The sequence below is a fragment of the Muntiacus reevesi genome, chromosome 1 (assembly GCF_963930625.1).
Source record: "Muntiacus reevesi chromosome 1, mMunRee1.1, whole genome shotgun sequence".
Lineage (NCBI taxonomy): Eukaryota > Metazoa > Chordata > Mammalia > Artiodactyla > Cervidae > Muntiacus > Muntiacus reevesi.
Genome location: NC_089249.1, coordinates 91,670,244 through 91,695,757, shown reverse-complemented (window position 1 = coordinate 91,695,757; position 25,514 = coordinate 91,670,244). Strand labels below are relative to the sequence as shown.

The following is a 25,514-nucleotide window of genomic DNA, read 5'->3' as shown; positions in this document are numbered from 1 at the left end:
GATTCAGTGCAACCCCTATCAAATTACCAATGGCATTTTTCACAGAACTAGAACAAAAAATCTCACAATTCATATGGAAACACAAAAGACCCCGAATAGCCAAAGCAGTCTTGAGAAAGAAAAATGGAGCTGGAGGAATCAACCTTCTTGCCTTCAGATTATACTACAAAGCTACAGTCATCAACACACTGGCACAAAAACAGAAATATACACCGATGGAACAAGAAAAAAAGTTCAGAAATAAACCCATGCACCTATGGGTACCTTATTTTTGACAAAGGAGGCAAGAATATACAATGGGGTAAAGACAGCCTCTTCAGTAAATGGTGCTGGGAAAACTGGACAGCTACATGTAAAAGAATGAAACTTTCTAACACTATACACAAAGATAAATTCAAAATGGATTAAAGACCTCAATGTAAGACTAGAAACTATAAAACTCTTAGAGGAAAACATAGGCAGAACACTCGATGACATAGATCAAAGCAAGATCCTCTATGACCCACCTCCTAAAGTAATGGAAATAAAAACAAAAGTAAACAAGTGGGACCCAGTTAAAAGCTTTTGCACAGCAAAGGAAACTATAAGCAAAGTGAAAAGACAACCTTCAAAATGGAAGAAAATAATAGCAAATGAAACAACTTGGATTAATTTCCAAAATATACAAGCAGCTCATACAACTCAATGTCAGAAAAACAAACAACCCAATCAAAAAGTGGTGAAAAAACCTAAACAGACAGTTCTCCAAAGGGGACATACAGATGGCTAATAAACACATGAAAAGGTGCTCAACATCGCTCATTATTAGAGAAATAGAAATCAAAACTACTATGAGGTATCACCTCACACCAGTCAGAATGGCCATCATCAAAAAGTCTACAAACAATAAATGCTAGAGAGGGTATGGAGAAAAGGGAATGCTCTTGCACTGTTGGTGGGAATGTAAATTGATACAGCCACTATGGAAGACAGTATGGAGATTCCTTTAAAAACTAGGAATAAAACCACCATATGACACAGCAATCCCACTCCTAGGCTGAGGAAAACATACCCTGAGGAAACCAAAATTGAAAGAGACACATGTATCCCATTGTTCATTGCAGCACTATTTACAATAGCTAGAACACAGAAGCAACCTAGATGTCCATTGACAGATGAAGGGATAAAGAAGTTGTGGTACATATACACAATGGAATATTACTCAGCCATAAAAAGGAATGCATTTGAGTCAGTTCTGATGAGGTGGATGAACCTAGAACCTATTATACAGAGTGAAGTGAGTCAGAAAGAGAAAGACAAATATCATATTCTAATGCATATATATGAAATCTAGAAAAATAGTACTGAAGAATTTATTTACAGGGCAGCAACAGAGAAACAGACATAGAGAATAGACTTATGGACATGGGAGAGGGGATTAGAGGGTAGACGTATGGAAAGAGTAACATGGAAACTTACATTACCATATGTAAAATAGATAGCCAATAGGAATTTGCTGTATGGCTCAGGAAACTCAGACAGGGGCTCTGTATCAATCTAGAGGGGTGGGATGGGAAGGGAGATGGTAGGGAGGTCCTAGAGGGAGGGGACATATGTACACCTATGGCTGATTCATGTTAAGGTTTGACAGAAAGCAGCGAAATTCTGTAATGCAAGTTACCTGGCTAAAGGAAGGGTAAGTGTGATTTAGGACAGTGGTTATGAAAACTACTTTGTCCAGAAGTACCTTGCCGGCCCCACCGCCTCCAGAGTTTCTGCTTCAGTTCATCTGAGGTGGGCCCAAAAGTTTGCATTTCTAATGAGTTCCCTTGGGTGTTACTGATGCTTCTTGTCTGGGGACCACATTTTGAGAACCACCAATTTAGGAACTAAGTTAATTGTCTGACAAAACCAATCTACAAGTGAATATTCTAGAATCCTAAAGACAGATGTTTTGAAGAACCAGACAATTTCTAAATCTGAAAGTAGCAAGGTTAAGAAAATAGCAAGTGCCTATTGAGAAAAACTCACCCCATCTTTTAGCAACATCCACGTGTAATCAATAGCACAGAGAACACCAGTCCTTCCACAACCAGCGCTGAAATGAAAGATCACAGTAGCATGTATAGTTGCAGAGAGTGGATCGTAGCTGAAAAATTTCACCAGCAGATTTGAGGAAGAAGAAATCTAGAGACCATGAAACTGTCTAAACCCTACCATTTCCCAGAACACATTTTTCAGTTGCCACAGACTACACCAAGCCTCAGAACAGGTCTTAGGCAAGTTATCACAGCAAAACGTCTCTAGAGCTATGCTGCTGCAAGTAATTTATCAGGAAAAAAAAAAAAAAATTAATTCTCAGATTGAATTTATCAAAGTGTCTTCTATTGACCTTTCTCTTTCAATCATTCTCATTTTTAAACTTGATTCTCTTCTGACTGACTGGAAAAAATGAGCCTCAAATTAGGAACCTACATCTATGTAAGGTTTAAATTCCAACAAAGTCAGTCTTCCTTTGGTTAAAAGCAGGAGTCCTGAGTGTGACATTTGGTTTATTCTGGGGAGAAGGTTCATACAACAGCATCATACCTGCAGTGAATGCATATGGGAACACTGTTATCGTCTTGATAACAACGCACATCCCAAATGAGCTCAAGAATAGGGTCTATAGATGAAGGCACATCATGGTCTGGCCAATTCTTATAATGGAACTGATAGATGGTTCGAGTTTCCTATAAAAATAACCAGAATAAAAGGAGAGTTCAAGATTAGCATGTCACCTCATTCTATCACAAGATTACTCTGTCTTACTAAGTAGCATCTTTATCATTTTTGCAATTTATGGAATCTTCTTCCCTACAGACCACATGCCCTGTAAGAACAATTATAAGTTATTTCAGGTCACTCACTATTGGCCTGTCCCTATCTACTCACAAGAGAAGGTAGATATGAAAATGGTCCAAACCAGAGCTTCCCAACTGGTATCCTTTAAACGAGTCACACGCAGGCTGAGGTACTAAATCCCTTTGCCTTAGAGAAACAGAGGAGTCTGAGCTTTCAAGTTGGTTCCCAGCCTCTATTCACCCTAGAAATAATATAATTTTGTATGTGGGCCATTGGTGTGAAATAGGTTGGGGAACACAGATTCCACCAAAGGTCTCTTTGGATATTATGGTCTATCCAGAACATCAAAGGCCCTTCCATCCCCCGCAGACTGCATCACATACATGTACGTTTACTTGCCTGGTCTCTGTAGGCTTTGAGTTTACCTTTAGTGTTCTATACTTACACTATTGAACTTGGCTTTTAGAGTCCTGATTGTATAATCAGATTTTCTATTTTCAGCCTCCTAAGAAGTAAATCAAAATATTAGTTATTTCAAAGACTAATATTCAAAAACTACTCTCTATAAAGTAGGTTCTGGAGCATCTGCTCAGCCATAATGGAAATAGATATCATACTTACACAGGAAATGGAGAAAGGACCAAGTTGCAGTTGCGTGTCTCCTGGTTCAGCCCAGTAGCGCTCACATTTTTTCTGTTGCACAAAGCAAAAGGTGGTGATTTCCTTCCATATATTCTAGTCATTCCTGGACAGTGAAACCCTATCCCCCATTCAGAAGCAAATTCAGCTGTGTCCTTTACCCTAGGTTAGGAATTTCTAATGCCCTTGGACTTCAACACAAGTCTGAATTTTCCAAAGATGGGAAAACAAACCTTAAAGGATATACAAATTTAAGACTTCCTGGAAGTATCAAAAAGTAGAAATAGGGATCTGACATTTTCAGTATTTCAAAAGGATTAAAACAAAGCTATACAATCTAACTGAAACCCCAAGTTCCTTTGGTTTTAATTGGAATTGTATCAATTCAGAATGGCAACAGTAGGTTCAAAGAGTGTTGTTCAATAGAAATATAATACAAGCTACATATATAATTAAGATTTTTCTAATAGCCACATTCAAAAATGAAAAAAATAGTAGGGTTAATTGTTATATCTTAGCCCAATAAATAAAAAAATTTTCAAGTTGTAGTCAATCTAAAATGGTTACTAGATATTTGACATTTTTTAACTGTCTTCAAAATCTAGTATGAATTTTATATTTAAAGCACATTTCAATTGCTATGCTAAATTTTCATTGGAAATATTTTATATCCATTTAGATTTCATAAAACCTATGGTTGAAAAAGATTCACATACCCAAGTTGTTCCAAATCAGGTTTTCCAATAACTCAATTGAATATCATTCTTTAAATTTAAATGCATTAAGATAAGCTAACTGAGTTCCTCAGCCACACCAGCCATATTTCAAGTGCTCACCAGCCATACGTGGTTGGTGAAGGCCATGCCAAGTGGCACAATAGGAGCTCTGACTGGCAGTCTAAAACGTCTGATTAATAACAACAGGAAAATGAATTGTTATTTTAAAAAGTATACTTTATTTTTATTTTAAAACACAGGGGAAATGGGCAAAAGAGGTTCTCATGGGTTAAAAAAAAAAAAAAAAAAAGCCTTGAGAATCATTTGGCATTCACAAACTGAAGACTAGGAAGATGAGCATAAATGTCTACCAAGTCACAGTTAAGGAAAACTCTGCTACCAAGTTTCCCCCTTCTTTTTCTTTTTTCCTTTAGGTTTACTAAACAGCAACTCACCTTTCCCATTTCAAACTCCATGCACGCCATAACAATGATCTAGGGCAATAAAATAGAGACTTAAACACTGATACAGTTAGAAAAGCAGTTAATACGTGAGTCCCAGAGTCCAAAAGTGTCATTCTTTTTTTTTGTTTTATAACCAAAAAACAAATCCTAATAAATTACAAAATGTTACTCCTACTCCTTCTTTTTCTGTCCTCACTTACCTTTTCTCTATTCAAATCAATAAATTCTTGTTAACAAATGAGACTGTCAGGAAGAGAACTTTTATTTCCCTGCACAATAGTGACTTTGTGATTTTGACTAAAAGTTGCCTGAACACCAAAATTCTAGTAGCTGACCCCAAAAAGCAATGATTCTGATACATAGGAAACCCAGTCACTTATCCTGCCACCCTATCCCCCCACATCTCTAAGAACTAGAGAATATAGTAACAGAAGCAACTCTGCACTTACCAGGATGCTGTATTCCCAAATCATCCTCCAGAAGTCCAGGACAGTTGTAGGCAAAGGTCCCTGGGTGGCAATATAAGTCTTGGGTCCATAAACTCCCTATAGGGGAACAGAAATTACACGGGGTAACTACAAAGAACATACTCTTCCTCTCATCTAGTATTCCTCCACCCCACCCCACCCCCCACTTTTTTAAGGACCTAGAGAAATACAGAATACTTAATGTACCTTAATGAAGTTGGCATTGATGTAGCTGGAATCCTCATCAGAGGTTATCATGAACAGTTCTACTAGGCTATGGTCATCTATAATACAAAAGAAAGACTAGTTAAGAGGGTTTGGTCAGAGGGCTTCTATAAGTCTGAAACTAGTGCTGTGAATAGTGGATGCTCATAAGTGATTGAAGAGTGAATGAATGAATGAATGAATGTTCTTTTGTAGTCATATACAGTGCAAACTAATTTGTCAAAGCCATGATCCAGGATTAGGAATAACAACCAATGGCTAAAAAGAGATAAGATGATTGAATTGGGGAAAAGGCACAAGTTTAAAGGGAGAAATGAAACTTACAGGGCAAAATATCCTTATATCTGTTTTTCTTGATATTCTTGGGCCTCTCAGCCACGGTTGTGGGATAGGTTTTATCTGCCTTATATTTGGCGGATAGTCTTTTCAGCGTCTGTAATAAAATCACAATAATTCAATCATCCTAGGGAAAAGAGGCAAGAAGCTATCTCTAGAAAGCTTTCCTTCCCCTCTGCCCAAATATTCCACTTCAGCTGTTTTATCTTCCCTGGTGGCTCAGACCGTAATGAATCTGCCTGCAGTTGCAGGAGACCCAGGTTTGATCCCTGGGTTAGGAAGATTCCCTGCAGAAGGGAATGGCTACCTACTCCAGTATTCTTGCCTGGAGAATCCCATGGACAGAGGAGTCTGGCAAGTTACAGTCCATGGAGTTGTAAAGAGACAGACACAACTGAACAAGTAACACACACTCACACATAGTATCCTCTAGGACTTCCATTCACAAGGGAGCCCAGAGCATAAGGACAACAGGGTTCAGTGACATTTGGAGAAGTGAAAAGATCACACTTAAGGCAACTGAGCTACAAATAGAAAAAACTTAGAGGTGAAACTAGTGAATATTTTTTAAAAAATAACACACATTCTGTGTTCCATCCAAAGAGTCAGATAGTAAACGTTTGACTGACTTTCTTTACAGCTATTACAGGACTATTTTAAGTAAAAATGGAGTTTAAGGTGAATACCACCTCTCTAGTTAGCAAAATTTCCAAGATTTCAGTCCCCAAAGCAGTCATCCTTTTATATAACCTAAACTTCAAGTCCATCCCTCAACCAAACATGAATCTTTAAATAGTATCATATTTCATTTGTAGACTATCATCTGGGTCAGTCATAGGATAGCATAATATGGTTGAAAAAGGCAGTGAAGTATCTCCTTAAAAGTATCTCCTTATTCTCTGTTTTAAAAAGATGAGGAAACTGAGGCACAGAGAAATAAGTGCCCCAAGATCACAAAACTACCAAACACAGTGCTCAGAATTCTAAACTGAGGTAGCCTAGAACTGGAGTCAGGGCTTAACCTGTATTGTGACCTGTATCCCATGACTAATGGCAATCACTGTGGGCATCTGTATTGCTAATCAGCTTTGTGGTTGATTCCTGCGTATACTTTTGAGATGGGCACAGTATTGGCTGAATGAAGTTGGGCAAGTTATTTAATCTTTCAGTGTCTCAGTTGCTTTTTAAGTAAAATGGGAGGATATTTGTCTCAGAGTTGTGAGTGAATTAAATGAGTTATCAAATGTGTGGCACTGGTACAGAGTACCTGTTTAATAAAGAAAAGGTATTGTTACTAAAACAATAAATAAATAAAATTATTCTCACTTGCCAATATTATAGTACAGAGAGAAATTTGGGGTCAGAAGAAATGATAATTCCTCTTTGGCTCCTTCTAATGAATCAACTTCATCCCAGATCTTAACTCATTATGACTCAAAGAAACTTCATTTAGTAGATCTGAAACCTTTATTGACTGTTACTCAGTTTGAGAAAGACAAGGGAAAAACATCTGTGGTAGCTGGTAAATAATTATTGAGTTGAACTGCAAAAAATAATTTTCATTGTTTACCCACTATTTAATGATGACTTGGCCAGGTGAAGATTATTAATTACTTCCTATGGGTCAGATCCCTCAGCATCTTCTCAGTCTTCATTCTCTTTAACTTAACTTCCTTCTTGAAATTCCCTCCTCCCTTTGCCCTTATTAGTCTATATCATTCTGGTTCTCCTCTTTCCTTTCTGACTTCTCTTTCCCTCTTCGCATTCTTTCTTAATGCCTGTATGCCTGCTTCTGTCTTCTAATTGTTAATTATCCAACATTCCAAAGTTAAGTCCTCAACTCTGCTCTTCTCACTAAGTACATTTGCTCAGAAACATCATCACAGAAGACATACCAATGTTTTTAAAAATGTATCTAAGTGATTCACATTGAATTATAATTCCAACCCCTATTGGATAACTTTCAAATTTTTTCATCGAGATTTGATTACTAATTTCCAGTCCTGAATTTCCAACCACGTTCTAGACATCTCCACTTAGATGTCTCAAACTGAGCACATCCAAAACTAAAATCATCACCGTCCCTACTGTTATTGCCAACAGCACCATCTTTATCCCAGGCAACCATACTCTAGAAACAGAGTTACTTTCGGTTCCCAGCTTCCCACAGTTCCCACCTCTAATTCAGTCAGCAAATGTAAATGATTCTTTCCATGCAATATCTTGTATCAGCCTCCTTCCTATGTCCCTAGAGATAACTTAACTCAGGCCTTAAAGCTTGAACTGTTACTGTTGCTTCTGAACTCATCTTCACACCTTTCTCTTTCCCCATTCAAATCTATGAGGTATAATTATCCTAACTTAATCTTACTAAAGTATTGCTTTCCTTATCTCTCTCATGCTAAAAACTACTTCATCTAATCTCTCTTGCTACTAGAAAAAAAGAAAAACTCCTTAAGCCGGGTTTTTCTGATTCTCCTCAGTTGGATCCCAAGTTAATTTTCCCATATTTCCTACTGTCCTACAGTTATGAGTCTCCCAAAGATTGATATCTAAGTTCTTTCAAGATTGTACAAACTGATGTCACTGACAATTATATGTAACATCACTTCTTTAAAACTATGGGTTTCCTTTCCTTTCTCATAAAAATTTATATACCCAGTACTGCTTCTGCTTTTCTCACCCATGACTATGGACTATTTTTTTCCACAGGGTAAACTAATAGATAGCAATAAGGAAATAGAAAAAGAAAATTTCTCATGTGACTGGCAATAAGAAAAAAAAAACTTAAAAAGAAGGGAATCACTATTTTACTTAATTGTTTATATTTCATATAGAGTTTTCACATAATTAGGATGTGTATCTATCTGTAGGAGTTTACTTAAGGACACTAATAACTAAGTCATTTAAAAAAATGGGTGAGAAAGGGAGAATCTAAAATAAAGGAATGATGACAAAGAGAGACAGAGATAAGAGAGGTAGGTGAAAATAAAAATTTGTTCCAACAAATCATCCAAATTCATCATTAGATTTCAAAATTAGCTCAGGGTAACTTGATAGCTGAGTCTGCAAGGAGAAGGAAAAAGTTGGGGTCATGAGAGATTTGTTAGTTGGGACTTCATTATACAACAAATCATCAAATATCTACAATCTAATTAAACTGATTCTAAATAATAAATAGATCATTAATCATTATAACAACTCAAAGTATAGAAGAGTATGCTATTTCCAAATAACAATGACAAATGGAACAGACAGCCACTGTCTGCTTATCTGCTGGACCACAAATGCCAGCGTGTATTGTTCTAATGACCATTTTTTTTCTGTTTCTAGAGTTAAATCAGACACAGGCAATGTATATAAAAGCAGGTGTATAGTCACTTGTTAAATCCTAGTTTCTTACCATGGTTTGAATTCTTGTAGGTTTTCAGAATTGAATTTAGGAAGAGAGATGCTGAAATGATCTTTATACAGCATATTTTTACACCAAAATGGATGAAAGTGGGCTAGTTTCAGAATTAAAGGATGTAACACAAATACATGAAAGACTATAACATATTTCCAACTTATGCCAATATCCAAGTTATACCAATTTTCAGTTCTCTCTGATCTTGTGCACCTTCATAATGATAATTTTCAACTAGCCACTGATTCTAGGGCTGCTGAAAAGATGTCAAATCCCAGAGAAGCTCATTCTAAAACTTTCCAGAAGGGTTTATACTGCTATACTGTTTTTGTTTGTCTTGCTTTGCTTACTTGTGGAATGCTTTCCAGGGAGAATGCCACAGGCAAAGTTCTTTTTGAAAGGTATGCCTGAATTGATTTGGCAAAATTTCACAGATAAAAGTTTTATGTGTGTGTAATGTATTACTGTTTAGCTGTCTTGACTGCCACCTTCAACAATGGGAGAGAATGGATTTTTTTAATTAATTAATTTTTTACTGAAGGATAATTGCTTTATAGAATTTTGCTGTTTTCTGTCAAACCTCAGCATGAATCAGCCATAGGTATACATATATACCCTCCCTTTTGAACCTCCCTCCCATCTCCCACCCCATCCCACCCTTCTAGATTGATACAAAGCCCCTGTTTGAATTTCCTGAGCCATACAGCAAATTCCCATTGTCTATCTATTTTACATATGGTAATGTAAGTTTCCATGTTACTCTTTCCATATGTCTCACCCTCTCTTCCCCTCTCCCCATGTCCATGTCTATTCTCTATGCCTGTTTCTCCATTGCTGCCCTGTAAATAAATTCTTCAGTACTGTTTTTCTAGATTTCATATATATGCATTAGAATATGATATTTATCTTTATCTTTCTGACTCATTTCACTCTGTATAAGAGGTTCTAGGTTCATCCACATCATCAGAACTGACTCAAATGCATTTCTTTTTATGGCTGAGTAATATTCCATTGTGTATATGTACCACAACTTCTTTATCCCTTCATCTGTCGATGGACATCTAGGTTGCTTCCGTGTTCTAGCTATTGTAAATAGTGCTGCAATGAACAATGGGATCCATGTGCCTCTTTCAATTTTGGTTTCCTCAGGGTATACGCCTAGGAGTGGGATTGATGTGTCATATGGTGGTTTTATTCCTAGTTTTTGCCTTCCATAGTGGCTATATCAATTTACATTCCCACCAACAGTGCAAGAGCATTCCCTTTTCTCCACACCCTCTCCAGCATTTATTGTTTGTAGACTTTTTGACGATGGCCATTCTGACTGGTGTGAGGTGATATCTCATAGTAGTTTTGATTCCCATGTCTCTAATAATGAGTGATGTTGAGCACCTTTTCATGTGTTTATTAGTCATCTGTATGTCTCCTTTGGAGAACTGTCTGTTTAGGTCTTTTTCCCACTTTTTGATTGGGTTGTTTGTTTTTCTGACATTGAGTTGTATGAGCTGCTTGTATATTTTGGAAATTAATCCTTTCTCAGTTGTTTCATTTGCTATTATTTTCTTCCATTTTGAGGGTTGCTTTTTCACTTTGCTTGTAGTTTCCTTTGCTGTGCAAAAGTGTTTACGTTTAATTGTGTCCCACTTGTTTACTTTTGTTTTTATTTCCATTACTTTAGGAGGTGGGTCATAGGGGATCTTGCTTTGATTTATGTCATCGAGTGTCAAAACAACACTATGTTTTTCTCTAAGAGAATGGATTTTTATTTCCTACTCTGTTCCTTCTCCCAGAGTTATCTGGCTGGATGACAAATGCAGACATTCATTTAGCAAAACATCACGTAGGAAATGCCTGAACTGTTAATTTGTAAAGTGCGAAAGATTTTTTTTTTTTTCAGATGTGTTACCTAAAGGTCAGACTACTGTGAAGGTCTTTTCTCACTCCCCTTCTCTCTCTGCTAGACCCCCGCCCCCCCAGGCTCCAACACTCCACCAGGGAAAAAGCAGAGCCGACCCAGGACAGAGAACTAATAAACCTCACAAGAATAAGAGAAAATCTGAAGGTTGGAAGGAAAAGAGTATAAAAGAGAAAACAGGGCCATGAGGGTGGGTTGGGTTGGGGGAGAAAAGAGATCGTGAAGGGAGAAAGTATTTCTCTACCAACCGTAAAGTGGATATGAGTTCCCTAAAGGCAGCACCAATGAGAGAAATCAGGGAATGAAGAAAAGCTGCTGAGAGAATAAAGAAAAGGGGCCTCCTGAGTCCTGATCGTTTGGAATGTATGAGAAACTGGATTCTGTGCATATGCTTGATAAGCTAAAAGTATGCTGATTTGGTTTGTGGACTATACCCCTTTCCTTTCTTTCTTTTCTTTTTTTTCTGAATAATGTTTTAATTTTTTTTTTTTTTTTTTTCTGTGCTGAGTCTTAGTTGCAGCATGTGGGATTTTCCATCTTCGTTGCACCATGTGAGATCTTTAGTTGGGGCGTTTGAACTCTCAGTTGTGGCATGTGGGATCTAGTTCCCTGACCAGGGATTGAACCTAAGCCCTCTGCATTGGGAGCATGGAGTCTTAACCACTGAACCACCAGGGAAGTCCCCCGATTTCAAGACAGAAAAACAGAACTGAGGTCCTGGCCATGAAATTGTGGAAATCAGGACTAAATCTATTGCATGCTTTTTTTCATTGGCTAGAAAAGTGATTGCTAGTGAATGAATCAACATCACTCTCAAAAGAGAACAGGAAGAAAGAAGAAAGCACAAGACTGCGTCTGGTGTTCGCACTCTCTGACTTGAAGGACTACACTATTGCATAGAAAACAGAGCATAAGTTACATCTGGGTGTGAGGAGATATCAAGTTTGGCCTTCCTGAGCTAGGCAGAAGAGGGGACTCAAAGTTGAAGTGTCTCCAGAGCTTCTTAAGGTAGTTCTTCAGCGCCTTACAATGGCAGGTCAGTATTATCTATTCCAAGCCTCCAACAGGATAGAGACAGCATGAATGCAAAGGAATGGAATTAGGAGCTCAGGTCTCTACATCCAGCAAACAATGCTACCACTAGTAGGAACGGGGAACAAAACTGAACTGGCCCTGAGTGTGCATGCAATCATCTTCAACTAGACAGGCAAACTTACAGAGATCGTGTTGTCACCCATTAGTCAGGTAAGTGAGCAAGTGGGTAAGCAGTAGCTAAACTGGGGTGAGAAAACAGAGTTTCAACTTTAGATCAATAAAATGTAAGGATATGGCAAAAAGAAATGCATTTAAATGTATTTTAAATGTCCGGTGAATAACTTTAAATGTGACTGGCTGGTCCTACGTGGGACTGGAGGCTGAAGATAGAACTGGGAGAAACTAGCTTTACGGATAATATGATATATTTATTCTAGTGGAAGCACTAAAAAAACCCTGCACTTTAATGGGTACAATGGAGTAGGAAATGGCAACTCACTCCATGATTCTTGCCTGGAAAATTGCATGGAGAAAGGAGCCTGGCGGCCTATAATCCACAGTGTTGCAAACAGTCGGACACAACCGAGGGACTGAGCACAATGGGTACAAAAGTCAGGAAATGCCAATAAGTTTGCTCAAGTGATAGGCCAATTCACATAAATGTGTCATTTCTACTCAACGGATGTTTGTGCACTTGCTATGCAGGAGGAACTGTGTTCATGACTGCTTGGCTAATTTTGTTATAAACAAATACAGAACTAGGATGTATCTACATCATCTCTATAGAGCCAAGATGTATCCAGGTCTTCTCTGGCCTGTCTCTGATAAAGTCTTCACAAGTTGCTACAACACCGACCTGACTTCTAGTGCATTATAAACCGACATTAGCCCTTGACCTTCAGGACTGGATATCTTCTTTCTGTTAGGGTTCATTGAATGCTTCATATTTAATAAATGTCTTTGTATTAATAAATTCCATATTTACCTTTTCTACAAAAGCACCTCATATCCAGGAAGCATAAAATTCTTTTTTTTTTTTTCTTTTTATTGTTTAAATGGAACCCAACAACACTAAAGGAAAAATTTTAATATAGATTTTTAAAATAAAAAGTAATGCATATGAATTGCAGAAATTTTAGAATATATAGAACCCATAAAAAGATGTTTAAAAATCATCTTATCTCTAACCCTCAGAGTTAATTATTCTTAATATTTTGAAATATTACACTCCATCCTTTTATTCACACGTGTGTAACGAAGATGGGCTCATACAGCACGTAGGGTTTTGTAACTTGCTCTCTTTACTTAACAGTTTGCATTCTTCTACATTATGTGTGGGCCTCCCTGGTGGCTTAGACATTAAAGAATCCACCTGCAGACTCTTTTATTGTATGAGATGCAACATAAGTTACTTAACCCATTCCTTTATACTCTTGGACATTTAAGTTGCTTTCAATCTTCCTAAACAATCCAACAATATTACAATAGGTGGCCAGAAGCAATATAAATATCTTTCATTATTTCCTTCACATGAATTCTTGGGAGTGTTCAACAAATTTGCCTGTTTTGAAGGCTTTTTAATCCATGTTACAAAATATACATCAGAACCAGTATACAAATTTTGCCTCCAGAAAGTTATAGCAAGCAATGTTTGAGACCAGTATACCAGCCATGTAGAAGACTGCATAATTCTAAATGCTGGCCAACATAAAGATTATGATGTTTTAAGTATAGGTGCATTTGGTAGGTAGTGTTATTAGTTGTGTTTTATGTTATTTGAATTTCCCTTTGCAGTTTCTTCTCTCCAAAACAGTTTTTAGAAGGAAGAAAATACACTGTAATTGCATCACCCTACCTATATGAAACTGTGTTCCTATTTCTGTATTCACATCCAGTCTTTGAACAAATACATATAGACATCCAACAAACTCATATATGCATATTTAGCACACTTGCCATTCTCTAAACTCACTTGTTCCACGTGATTATACTTTTTTTTAACCCATGCTGTTTAAATCAAGATGCCTCAACTACCCCAATGTAGAAAAGAAAAAAGCATCTAAGGAGTTTTAACCATAAAGGAATGCATCAAATTGACCAGCATGAAACATATAACCAAGCCTTAACCCATATTTAACACAATGGCTGAAAAGCACATGTAATAAAACCACAGTTGGTTTTAGTAGTTGACCAAAGTAAATATCTATTCCCTTGTAAATTATCACTGATTGGATTAAAAAATACATTAATGGAGGACGATGATCCTCATTAAGTTTAGAAGAAGGAAAATAAAGTCACTAGTGTCCAGAAAAAAGTGGTGAACACCATCCTGAGGGTTCAAACAAAGAGATGAAGACATCATATTCCATCACAGTTGAGGTCACTAAAGTCACCATGCTCATCAAGCAGCTTTCTATCACTGGCTTCTCATGTAAGTTTCTCTCCAAATTCAGAGAATATGCTGGCCAGTCAATACAAACTTGTATTCTGACAATAATTTTTCTCCACCTAAAATTAGTAAATTGGCATTCTTGTTTTTGGTGAATTTCATATGTATTTACCTGATTCTGATCAACTCTCAGTGTACTGACAGAATTGATTTTTTAGACCAACAAAGCTAAAGTCAAGACATGAACTATGGTGACTCAAAATAGTTACTACTACCCTAAGTGACTACTTGGTCTCTCTCAGTGCACTCTGTGACCACAACAGTAATTGCATACATTAAACCTTGGCAGAATTCATAAAAATGGGACTTCAGTGGTCTAGCAGTTAAGACTACATTCTACTGCAGGGGGCATGGGTTTGATCCCTGGTCAGGGAAGCTCTGCCTGCCACACAGTATGGTGTTAAAAAAATGTTTTTATAAAGAATTCATAGAAATGATTAGAAAAAATTAAGACCCAGCTACATGCAACTAAATGAATTTTAGAAATACAATGTAGAGTGAAAAAGGAAAATATTAAAAATGTATATATGACATTTTATTTACATAGAATTCAAAAACAGGTAAAATTAATCTCTATTGCTTAGTGATATATAGGCCTTGAAGCTATGCAAAACAAAGGAAAAAATAATCATGTGATAGTGTTTACCTCTAGTCAGGTGGAAGTTGAGGGGAATTATGATCTGGAAAGACACCTAAAGGATTTCAGGGGTGTGGGCAATGTTCTATTTCTTGATCTGAGTGGTACTTATATAGATACCTGCTTTATTACTAATTGTTAAATTGTATGCGTGTGTTTAAAGCACTTTCCTGTGTATATGTTATATTCTACAGTTCTCTTTAAGAAGTTGAGTGTTGTGCTGTGATAAGTCACTTCAGTCATGTCCGACTCTTTGCGACCCTATGAATTGTAACCCACCAGGCTCCTCTGTCCATGGGATTCTCTAGGTAAGAATACTGAAGTGGGTTGCCATGCCCTCCTCCAGGGGATCTTCCTGACCCAGGAATCGAACCTGCATCTCTTGTGTCTCCTGCTTTGGCAGGCAGGTTCTTTACCACTAACTCCACCTGGGAAGATGGATGTATAAACTGGAAGCAATGGAGTGAGGAGATGTGGAGGAGACCAAGAGCACAAGCTCAAAAGTTAAATGGTTTTATTTCAAATCTGAGTTCTACAACTTATGATCTCCATGACATTAGGTAAGTTGTTTGATTTCTCTTTGATTTCTCAGTGTCTACCACGTAGCAAATACTTTTCTAGTTGTTGAGGATATCAAGATAAGCAGAAGTAAATCTGAGCTTTCCCTTTGTGCAGCTTCAGTCTGATGGGAAAGCAGACATTAATCAAATAACAATACAAACTAATGTATAATTGGAACTGTGATAAATGTTAGGAACACTTTACTAAAGCTGGGACTGGGGAGAAACTTTTAAAAAAATGACAGATGGTGATGACGGCTTATTTGATTTATTTAGGGAGGTCAAGGAAGGCTTCTCTGAGAAAGTGGAGTTGTTTAATCGTGTCTGACTCTTTGTGACCCCGTGAACTGTAGCCCACCAGGCTTCTCCGTCCATGGGATTTTCCAGGCAAGAGTACTGGAGTGGGCTGCCATTTCCTTCTCCACCTCTAAGAAAGTAACCATCGAATTGATATCTGAAGAATTATGAAGTGTTAAGTAAGTAAAGAGGAGAGTGAAGGAATATTCAAAGCAGAGGTAACAAAATGTGTACAAAATCCTGTGGCAGAGAAAACATAACAAGGACAAGAAACTGAGCATGCTGTAAAAAGCTGGAGAACTCGGCAGTGGGTCCGTGTGGGACTTTATTAGTGTTCATTACAAATGGCTCTTTGGGAATTAAATAAGGCTCTGTTCATGAAGCACTCAAGCAGAGAGTCTGGAACATGATTCAATGGTTAGCTATTATGGAAAATACATGAGCAGTAAATTTATATGAGGAAATGTAGATTGAAAATAGTGATGAAAAGTTTTCAGGCTCGGAAATCAAATAAACAAAAGTAACATAACAAAGTACTATTTTACACTAATTAAATTTAAAAAGTAAAACATGATTTTACTTGATGTAGTTTAAGTAGAGAGGCTAATAAGCCTTGGAATCAAACATATCAGAGTTCCAAATCCTGGTTTTGCTATTTCAAGGATAAGATGAAGATAATTACTTCCTCTTGGGGTTGTTGTAGTGATTAAGATCATATATGGTAAGCCACTTTGATAGCCTAGCATATGATAAGCAGTCAAAAAATTTATCTATTACTATCTTTTTTAGATATTAACTGAGACTAGCAAGGTGGTTCATTAGTCGGTAAGTAGTGTCTGACTCTTCCCAACCTCATGGACTGTAGCCCACCAAGCTTCTGTGTCCATAGGAATTCCCAGAAAAGAATCCTGGATTGGGTTGTCATTTTCTTCTCTAGGGAATCTTCCTGACCCAGGGATCGAACCCCAGGCTCCTGCATTGCAAGCAGTTTTCTGCAAAGAGCAATTTCCTGACTCTTTACCTACTGAGCTACCCGGGAAGTGCTGGTGGTAGAGAATATGATAAATTCAGATACTGCAAGTTAAAAAAAAAACTCTCTTGGAAATACATTTGGCAAAACTTAACCAATTAAATGCTAATGCTCTTTGGTCCAGTAATAACACTTTTGGTCATCTAGCTCCAGGATATAATCCAAACAAAGGGGAAAACCACATGGACATCTATTGCAGTGTTATCAATATTCATGAAAAATGAGAAATAACCTCAGTTTCCAACAACAGAAAAATAAATTATTTGGGTGCCTACCTCATGTCAGGCATTTTATATATTCTGTTCACAGAAATTTAGCAAAGTGAATATTATTTTTGTTACCACTTCTTTTTTTTTTTTTGGTGGGAGGCCGTGTCTGTTCTTAGTTGCAGCATGTGCAATCTTTCCGTTGAGGCATGTGGGCTTATGGAGGAGGAAATGGCAAACCATTCCAATATTCTTCCCTGGAAAATCCCATGGACAGAGAAGCCTGGTGGGCTATAGTCCATGGGGTCACAAAGAGTCAGATACAACCTAGTGTTTGAGCATACATACAGGCTTAGTTGCCACGAAGTATGTGGGATCTTAGTTCCCCAACCAGGGATGGAACCTCTGTCCGCTGCACTGGAAGGCAGATTCTTAATCACTGGACCACTAGGGAAGTCTAGTTACTGCTTAGATTCTTTGTTCAAGGTCACATAGCTAATAACAGACAGAACGCAAATTTAAACCCAGATTCATATGATTCCACAGTTGTTACAAGAACAGCGAAACTGCCTTAACTAGAAAGTAAATTCCACCACTCTCTGACTATGTGACCCTGAGCAAGTCAGTTAACCTCTCTGGGTCTCAGTTTCCTCATCCATAAAATGAAAGTAATAACAGTGCCTTCCTCAATAGATTACATGAGTTGACATATAAAAGTATTTAGAACAGTTTCTATAAGAGGTATAAAAGTATTAGCTATTACTTTATTATATTTTCATCATATTATCCTGCATCAAAAGTCATTAATATAGATTTTAATCAATATGATCATTTTGTTGCAATAAAGTGAAAATATGAGAATATAAAATAATACCTATACTTATAATTACAATGATATGAAAAGCATCCTATGAAAGGACAAAAACTAGAATTTTTATACCCCCTAAAATTTTATTTGTTGGGATGTGGGTACTATGGTGAATTTATTTTCTTTTAACTTGTAATAGCATTGTTTTATAAAAATAACAATAAAGATTTTATTTTTTTTAAGTATCTTTAAGAAATTTTCAATAGTATGATTACATAATGCTATTTCTGCTATATAGAAACTATGCTAACTAGGGACTTACCTTTAGACTAGGTTCTGTGAGGGACTCAGGGTTATTGACTGAAGCAATATTATTGCATAAGGATTAATTTCACAGACCCTGATATGACAGATCCAGGTTAAATTTCATGTCTATGGCTGAGCAGCTGAGTGAACTTAAGCCAATTATTTAACCTCTTAGAGCCACATTCTCCTTATCCGTAAGCCAGAGATCAGAACTACCTCATAGGTGTTTTTTTTTTTAATGAGTAATAAATAAGATAATGGACGTGATGCTTCCTTGACATCCCACCAAGACTATCACAATTATAATTAAATATTTAATATACTAATTAGTTGTTTAATGTCTGCCTCTCTAAGACATCTCTAATGTCTTAAAAAGATAAGCTCCACTAAAGCATGGAGTATCACAGAACTAGTATCCAGCACAATGCTTTGCACATAGTAAGCACTCAATAAATATTTGAATGAAGGCATGAGAACCTTATAGGAGTGGTGACAGTTTCACCTACAGAAGTATTATTGAGAGACTTCCCTGGTGGTCCAGCGGTTAAGAATGCCAATGCAGTGGACACAGGCTTAATCCCTGGTCTGGGAAGATTCCACATGCTATGGGGCAACTAAGCCCATGTGCTACAACTAGTGAAGTTCACATGCTCTATAGCCCATGAGCCACAACTGCATGCTCCACATGCAGCAACTACTGAAGCCCGTGTGCCCTAGAGTCCATGCTCCACAACAAGAGAAGCCCCTGCAATGAGAAGCCAGAGCGCTGCAGCTCGAGTAGCCCCCTGCTTGCTGCAACTAGAGAAAGCCTGAGTGCATCAATGAAGACCCAGTGTAGCCAAAAATAATAATAAATAAATAAAAGATAAATAAAAATTTTAGACAACAACAAAACACAAGGATTATTGAGTTTAGCCTTAGCTTGGGAAAAAGACCTTGGCATGGGAAAAGGACCAAAGCAGTACAGTACCGGCTCTAGCTGTCATAGCAGGACTTTGTGCACTGCACAAAGATACTTGCCAAGGGGGAAGTAGGGGCTGATATCTAAACCATGAACCCAGTGGGGGCAGGGTGTACAGAGTATCTACCTGGAAGTAGAGCTATCTTTCGATAATTCCTGCAGAAAGGAAGTGAGGTGAAGTCGCTAAGTCCTGTCTGACTCTTTGCGACCCCATGGACTGTAGCTTACCAGACTCCTCCATCCAAGGGATTTTCCAGGCAAGAGTACTGGAGTGGGTTGCTATTTCCTTCTCCAGGGGATCTTCCCAACCCAGGGATCGAACCAAGGTCTCCTGCATTGTAGGCAGACGCTTTACCATCTGAGCCACCAGGGAGGTCAATTCCTGCAGAGACACTCTTATTTAGGCCAGCAGTGGCCATGTGTCACAGAATCAGCCCTCAAATTTCAGAAACATCAAGTCCTGGGAGAATATATTCAGAGCTGAAGATGGAATGGGGACATGACCATGTGGAAAGCCTTCCTATTGAAAAGCAGTATTTACCTTGTCCCAGCCAGCATCCTGGCCCCATTCACCACTCACCCCACCACCACCCCCCGCCCCCCCTCCGCCCCGCCAAGCTAGTCTCTCTGGTATCTCAGCTGAATATTTAGGTGGGGCTGAGGGAAAGACTGTTTTTCCACTGGAGGACATGAGTCAGTGAACAGTGAGGTTCCACTTAATCACCACCCAAAAACAAGGTTCTTAAAATTAGGAGCTAGAAAAGCAAGGAAGTGATTAATATAAAACCCAGGAGAGTGATTATTCCTTGGGCAGGGCAGGGTAGGGTGGGTGTGGGGGCGGGGGTAGGGGCGAGGGGCCTGATGAGGAAGGGACACATAGAGGTCTTCTGGGGCTGACAATGTTCTGTTCTTTGACCTGAGTGGTGGTTGCTTTACAATTATACTTGGGTTTTATGTAGTTTCCTAAATGTGTATTATCACAATTTTAAACAGCTGGAAAAAACACAAACTATAAAAGGTTTTTAAGCAGGGAAAAAAAAATAACCAGATCACTTGGTGGTATTAAAAGATCACTTGGGTGTCAAACGGAAAATTGATTGAAGGTAGGGTAAGGCTAGAGCAGAGAAAACAGGAGGTGAGGTAGCTGCTCTAATTTGGTGAGAGGTTATAATGACTGAGCTAAGAAGAGATAAAATATCAGAGAGGTAGTCTATATTACTTTCTAAAACACAACCAAAATAAAACAGAGGCTGCCCCTGCCCCCTCAGCTCGCTTCTTACCTCTCTGTATCGGAGATATTTGGCTCAGGAATTCTAGCCCAGGGCCAGGTACATGTTTAAGACACATAGGCCAGGCTTTCCACCTCCTCTCTCTCCCTGCTAACTCTACTAGAGGGACTCAGACTGTCTGGGCAGTGGCAACTAGAGTGTCATTTTTCATGACACCACGGTATTATCCAAGTTGAGCTGACACAGGGGTTTCTATCAATAATATGAGATCACATCATAATATCTAATCACTGGAGAATCTGCAGAGTGTTTTCACATCTTACTATTTGGTCGGGAAGATCCCTTGGAGGAGACCATGGCAACCCACTCCAGTATTCTTGCCTGGAGAATCCCATGGTCAGAGAAGTCTGGTGGGCTGTAGTACATAGGGTCACACAGAGTCAGACACGACTGAAACAACTTAGCACGAACACATCAGAATGTTAGCTCCATGAGGGCAAAGGTTTTTTTTCACTGCTATCTCGTCAGTGCCTGGAACTAAACTTGATACATAGCACGTGCTCAATAAATTTACTGAATGAATGGTCACATTTAAGTATTAGTATTGATCTTTAGTCATCACAATAATCTTGTGCAGAGAGGTAGGACATAAATTATTATCCCCGTTTCAGAACTCAGAAAATAGAGACTCAGTGAGATTAAGGAACATGCCAAGTAGTTGATAATTTGGTTGATGACAGTCATGATTTAATTTTAGACTTCACACTTAAATTCTCTTATTTTTTCAATATCCTCACAACTGAAAAGGTAAGGTTTGAAGTCCTTACAGAGCCGAAACACCAGCTGGATGTATTCCAAAATACATGATAAGTAAGCACTCTCAGACATCCTATGTCATCTGATGTGCTGGGTTATAAGATGAATGAGGCTGACCCAGTTGCCACTGCATCAATAAGCAGCGTTCCACGAGAGGAAACACAGTGTCCCTCTAGGTAATCAGACCTTAGGCTACCTGGTACCTACGTTTCTCCCCATCTCCCTCACCTTTCTCTACTCTCCATCCTAGCCATTCCACCCCTCCAAGCAAAAGAAGATTAAGGAAACCCTGTTACTGTAAAAGCACATGTTCTCCTATTATTTTCTTCATTAAAAAAAAGCAAAAATGAATATGGCAGAAAGTAGTTAGGGTGCTCTTCAAGAGTTTCTGTCATCCAAATGGAACCCACAGGAGGGTTCCATAAAAGCATAGTGCTCCATGAAAAGTTAGTCTTGGTTTCTTTCCTCTTGACATTAATTAAAATTAGCTGTTTGAAGTATAAACCCAACTCAGATACCTGAGAACTCCAGATGTTCAATTAATATCATATTTATGCAACTGGAATATGTATGTCATCTATAGGAGTCCTAGTCAAAGTCTAAGAACTAGCAAGCAAAATATTTAAAACTGTATTTTGGAGAGAATATCTAGAATACACACAAACCACTGAGAGAAATCAAACTTTTAGGTCGCCTTCTTCCCCTGAAAGTTCTGAAATTCACTTTATCCGAAGAACAATTTGATCTATGAGAGTTGAACCACTGTCATCAAACAGTCTATGTAACTAGTCTGAGAGTGTCACACATAGAACTTACCAGAAATTCATTAGCAAACTCCTCTTTGTTACTTTTCCTGTGTTGTGCCTCATCCAGGAACTTCTGCAGAATTTCTCTTTGGTCCATGCTGCAGGAGAAGAGAGACAGTCTAGGAGTGGGTTAAGGGAGGGCATGTCAGATGTGTGTCATGGCCGAGACAGCACTGAGAAGCCACTGCAGCCGCTTGAGCAGAGCATGTTGAAGGCTGTGGTTTACTGACTTCATCACAAGCCCTAGAGGAAATTAGTATGTAACCAGCCTCTGTGGTCACACAACAAAGCCAGCACCCTCACTCCTGGGCCCTAGCGCCTTCCTTCTCAAGAAAGCAACCTGGTTGCAGTTTTTAACAAACAAGAGAGTAGCTAGAACACAATGTATGTGTGGTCTGCTTATCTCTGAGACTACTCCATTCCATTGCCTGTAAGCAAACTTCATCATTTTTCTTGCTTCCTAGAGAAAAGGCAGAATTACAGGTTTCCTGGAGGGTTTCTGCCACCTCCCATTTCCCCAGTGAGCACAAAAGCCCTGCTGACACCTTCTATTTCCTCATGTCCCAAAAGAACTCCGTAAAAGTCCTTGTGGGCCCAGAAGAGGAGACAGTTTGGAGACACTGGTTGGAGTTAAGACACCTTCTAAAGCTTTCTTGTCAGTGTGATCAGTGGCAAACGTCTGTCCATCAGAGAAGGCATTTTTGTTGAATTTTTGTTTCTGCCGTATAGACCTAACTGTCTTTCAGATGAAGCAAAGTCAGCTGCTTCTGAGAGTCTGTGTCTCTCCCAGGGCTGGGGAAGTGCTCACCTCCAGTAAGGGAAGTGCAGCTGATTTCAGGACCCCCACCCCCACCTTCCAGCACTTTCTGAGCTTCATTTTGTTTCTGGATATAAAGACTAAGAGCCCTGGTGTACATGGGATCCACGAGCACAGTGGCCCCCATGAAGAGGACCTGACCAGGAAGTTGGCACAAAATCCCCTGTATTAATGCTAGTAAAATATGAGGGAGCAGAAAGAAGGTAACCAGGCAAGAATACTGGAGAGGGTTGCCACATCCTCCTCCAGCAGACCTTCCTGACCTAGGGATCAAACCCAGGTCTCCTACATCTCCTGCAGTGGCAGGTGGGTTTTTTACCACTAGTGCCACTTGGGAAGTCCCAGTAAAATATGAAGGAACAGAAAAAGAGTCAAATCAACCACTTGGCTGACAACAATACACCTTTTGGGGCAGAAAGCTTGAAGAACTATTTCTATAGAAGATATTTATACTCTGCAACCAAAGCCTGGAGAAAAGCCATTGTTTCTGGAAGCCACACTGTTCATGTAGGGTTTGGGCCCTGCATAGGACAGGCTCAACAGGGAGGAGACAAAATGTATAAAAAGAGGAAGCCAAGAGGGATGGAGGCCTTGAGGCTGTACTATCCTCTGTTTATGGAATGAATAAAACTCTGAGCTCTAACTGAGCTGTAGAGCTGTAACACTGGTCCACTGTTTGAAATCTTTGTTGCAGTGAGACAGAACCGAGGATATTACACACTCTCCCAACATTCTGCTCTCAGCAAGTGTTGAAGATACGGTTCATTTTATCAGGTGGATCTGAATTGAAATTCTTCATTGACTTCACATTACCTGTAAGCAAGATACCTCAGTCACCTTTCCTTCCCTGTTATAAGGCTCAATAAAGTAGATGCAGCTGAATAGTGTTTAGAATCATTTCCTAAAGGAAGTTTGAATAATGTTGCAAAACAGAAAGGATTGCTAATAGCAAACAGAGGAAGTTCTAACAGCACATTTCCAAATTTTCTTCACAATTATTTCAGACTCATTTTGTTAACATTTACTGATCTTCTGTCCTCAAATAGAGATGTTATACTGATTTTTGGTTTGTTATCACACCAAATGAGACATGCTTGGGTAGGTTTTTTGTACCCATTGAGGGGAGAACTCATGTAAGCTGAAACATGGGAGTTTTTTCTAGAATAGCCTTCCTAGCTAGCCAGGAAGGGGGCCTATTTGTTTCACCTGAGGTTCTCAGTCCAGTCCATGGATTTTCTTTTGTTCCATTTTTGTGGGCTTTTTCTTTTCTTTGTCTTTTTAGTTCAGTTCAGTCGCTTAGTTGTGTCCAACTCTTTGCGACCCCATAAATCGCAACACGCCAGGCCTTCCTGTCTATCACCAACTCCCGGAGTTTACTCAAACTCATGCCCATTGAGTCGGTGATGCCATCCAGCCATCTCATTCTCTGTCGTCCCCTTCTCCTCCTGCCCCCAATCGCTCCCAGCATCAGGGTCTTTTCCAATGAGTCAACTCTTCGCATGAGATGGCCAAAGTATTGGAGTTTCAGCTTCAGCATCAGTCCTTCCAATGAACACCCAGGACTTACCTCCTTCAGGATGGACTGATTGGATCTCCTTGCAGTCCAAGGGACTCTCAAGAGTCTTCTCCAACACCACAGTTCAAAAGCATCAATTTTTCAGCACTCAGCTTTCTTCACAGTCCAACTCTCACATCCATACATGACCACTGGAAAAACCATAGCCTTGACCAGATGGACCTTTGTTGGCAAAGTAATGTCTCTGCTTTTTAATATGCTGTCTAGGTTGGTCATAACTTTCCTTCCAAGGAGTAAGTGTCTTTTAATTTCATGGCTGCAATCACCATCTGCAGTGATTTTGGAGCCCCCCCAAAATAAAGCCTGACACTGTTTCCACTGTCTCCCCTTCTATGTCCCATGAGGTGATGGGACCAGATGCCATGATCTTAGTTTTCTGAATGTTGAGCTTTAAGCCAACTTTTTCACTCTCCTCTTTCACTTTCATCAAGAGGCTCTTTAGTTCCTCTTCACTTTCTGCCATAAGGGTGGTGTCATCTGCATATCTGAGGTTATTGATATTTCTCCCGGCAATCTTGATTCCAGCTTGTGCTTCTTCCAGCCCAGCGTTTCTCATGATGTACTCTGCATAAGTTAAATAAGCTGGGTAACAATATACAGCCTTGACGTACTCCTTTTCCTATTTGGAACCAGCCTGCTGTTCCATGTCCAGTTCTAACTGTTGCTTCCTGACTTGCATACAGGTTTTTCAAGAGGCAGGTCAGGTGGTCTGGTATTCGCATCTCCTTCAGAATTTTCTACAGTTTATTGTGATCCACACAGTCAAAGTCTTTGTCTTTTAGCCATCGCCATTTTGGACTCCTTTTTCCTATTCTAACTACGTAGCAAGAGTAAATAGTTCTCAAATTATTCCCCTCTAGCATTAAATTTAGAATTTCTTGCTGCTCTAGATAATACAATTCAATTTGGCTTTTTAAAAACAAAAATATGGGGAAATTTATTTTTTTCTTGGTTGTACTAGGTCTTCATTGCTACTCGCAGACTTTGTCT

The 25,514-nt window shown here is 38.8% G+C and overlaps 1 protein-coding gene across 1 annotated transcript in view; it reads right to left on the bottom strand.

Annotated features, from left to right (window-relative positions):
- Positions 1 to 22,323, bottom strand: part of PTPN22 (protein tyrosine phosphatase non-receptor type 22) — a 56,388-nt gene extending 34,065 nt beyond the window's left edge. The window contains exons 1-9 of the mRNA XM_065906692.1: positions 22,142 to 22,323; positions 5,659 to 5,767; positions 5,317 to 5,393; positions 5,092 to 5,187; positions 4,634 to 4,672; positions 3,445 to 3,516; positions 3,269 to 3,328; positions 2,569 to 2,711; positions 2,011 to 2,077 (exon numbers count right to left, since the gene is read on the bottom strand). Of these exons, the coding sequence (XP_065762764.1) occupies positions 2,011 to 2,077; positions 2,569 to 2,711; positions 3,269 to 3,328; positions 3,445 to 3,516; positions 4,634 to 4,672; positions 5,092 to 5,187; positions 5,317 to 5,393; positions 5,659 to 5,767; positions 22,142 to 22,228 (750 nt within the window). The 5' untranslated portion in view covers positions 22,229 to 22,323. The remainder of the gene's footprint in view (positions 1 to 2,010; positions 2,078 to 2,568; positions 2,712 to 3,268; positions 3,329 to 3,444; positions 3,517 to 4,633; positions 4,673 to 5,091; positions 5,188 to 5,316; positions 5,394 to 5,658; positions 5,768 to 22,141) is intronic.
- Positions 22,324 to 25,514: the final 3,191 nt, after the last annotated feature.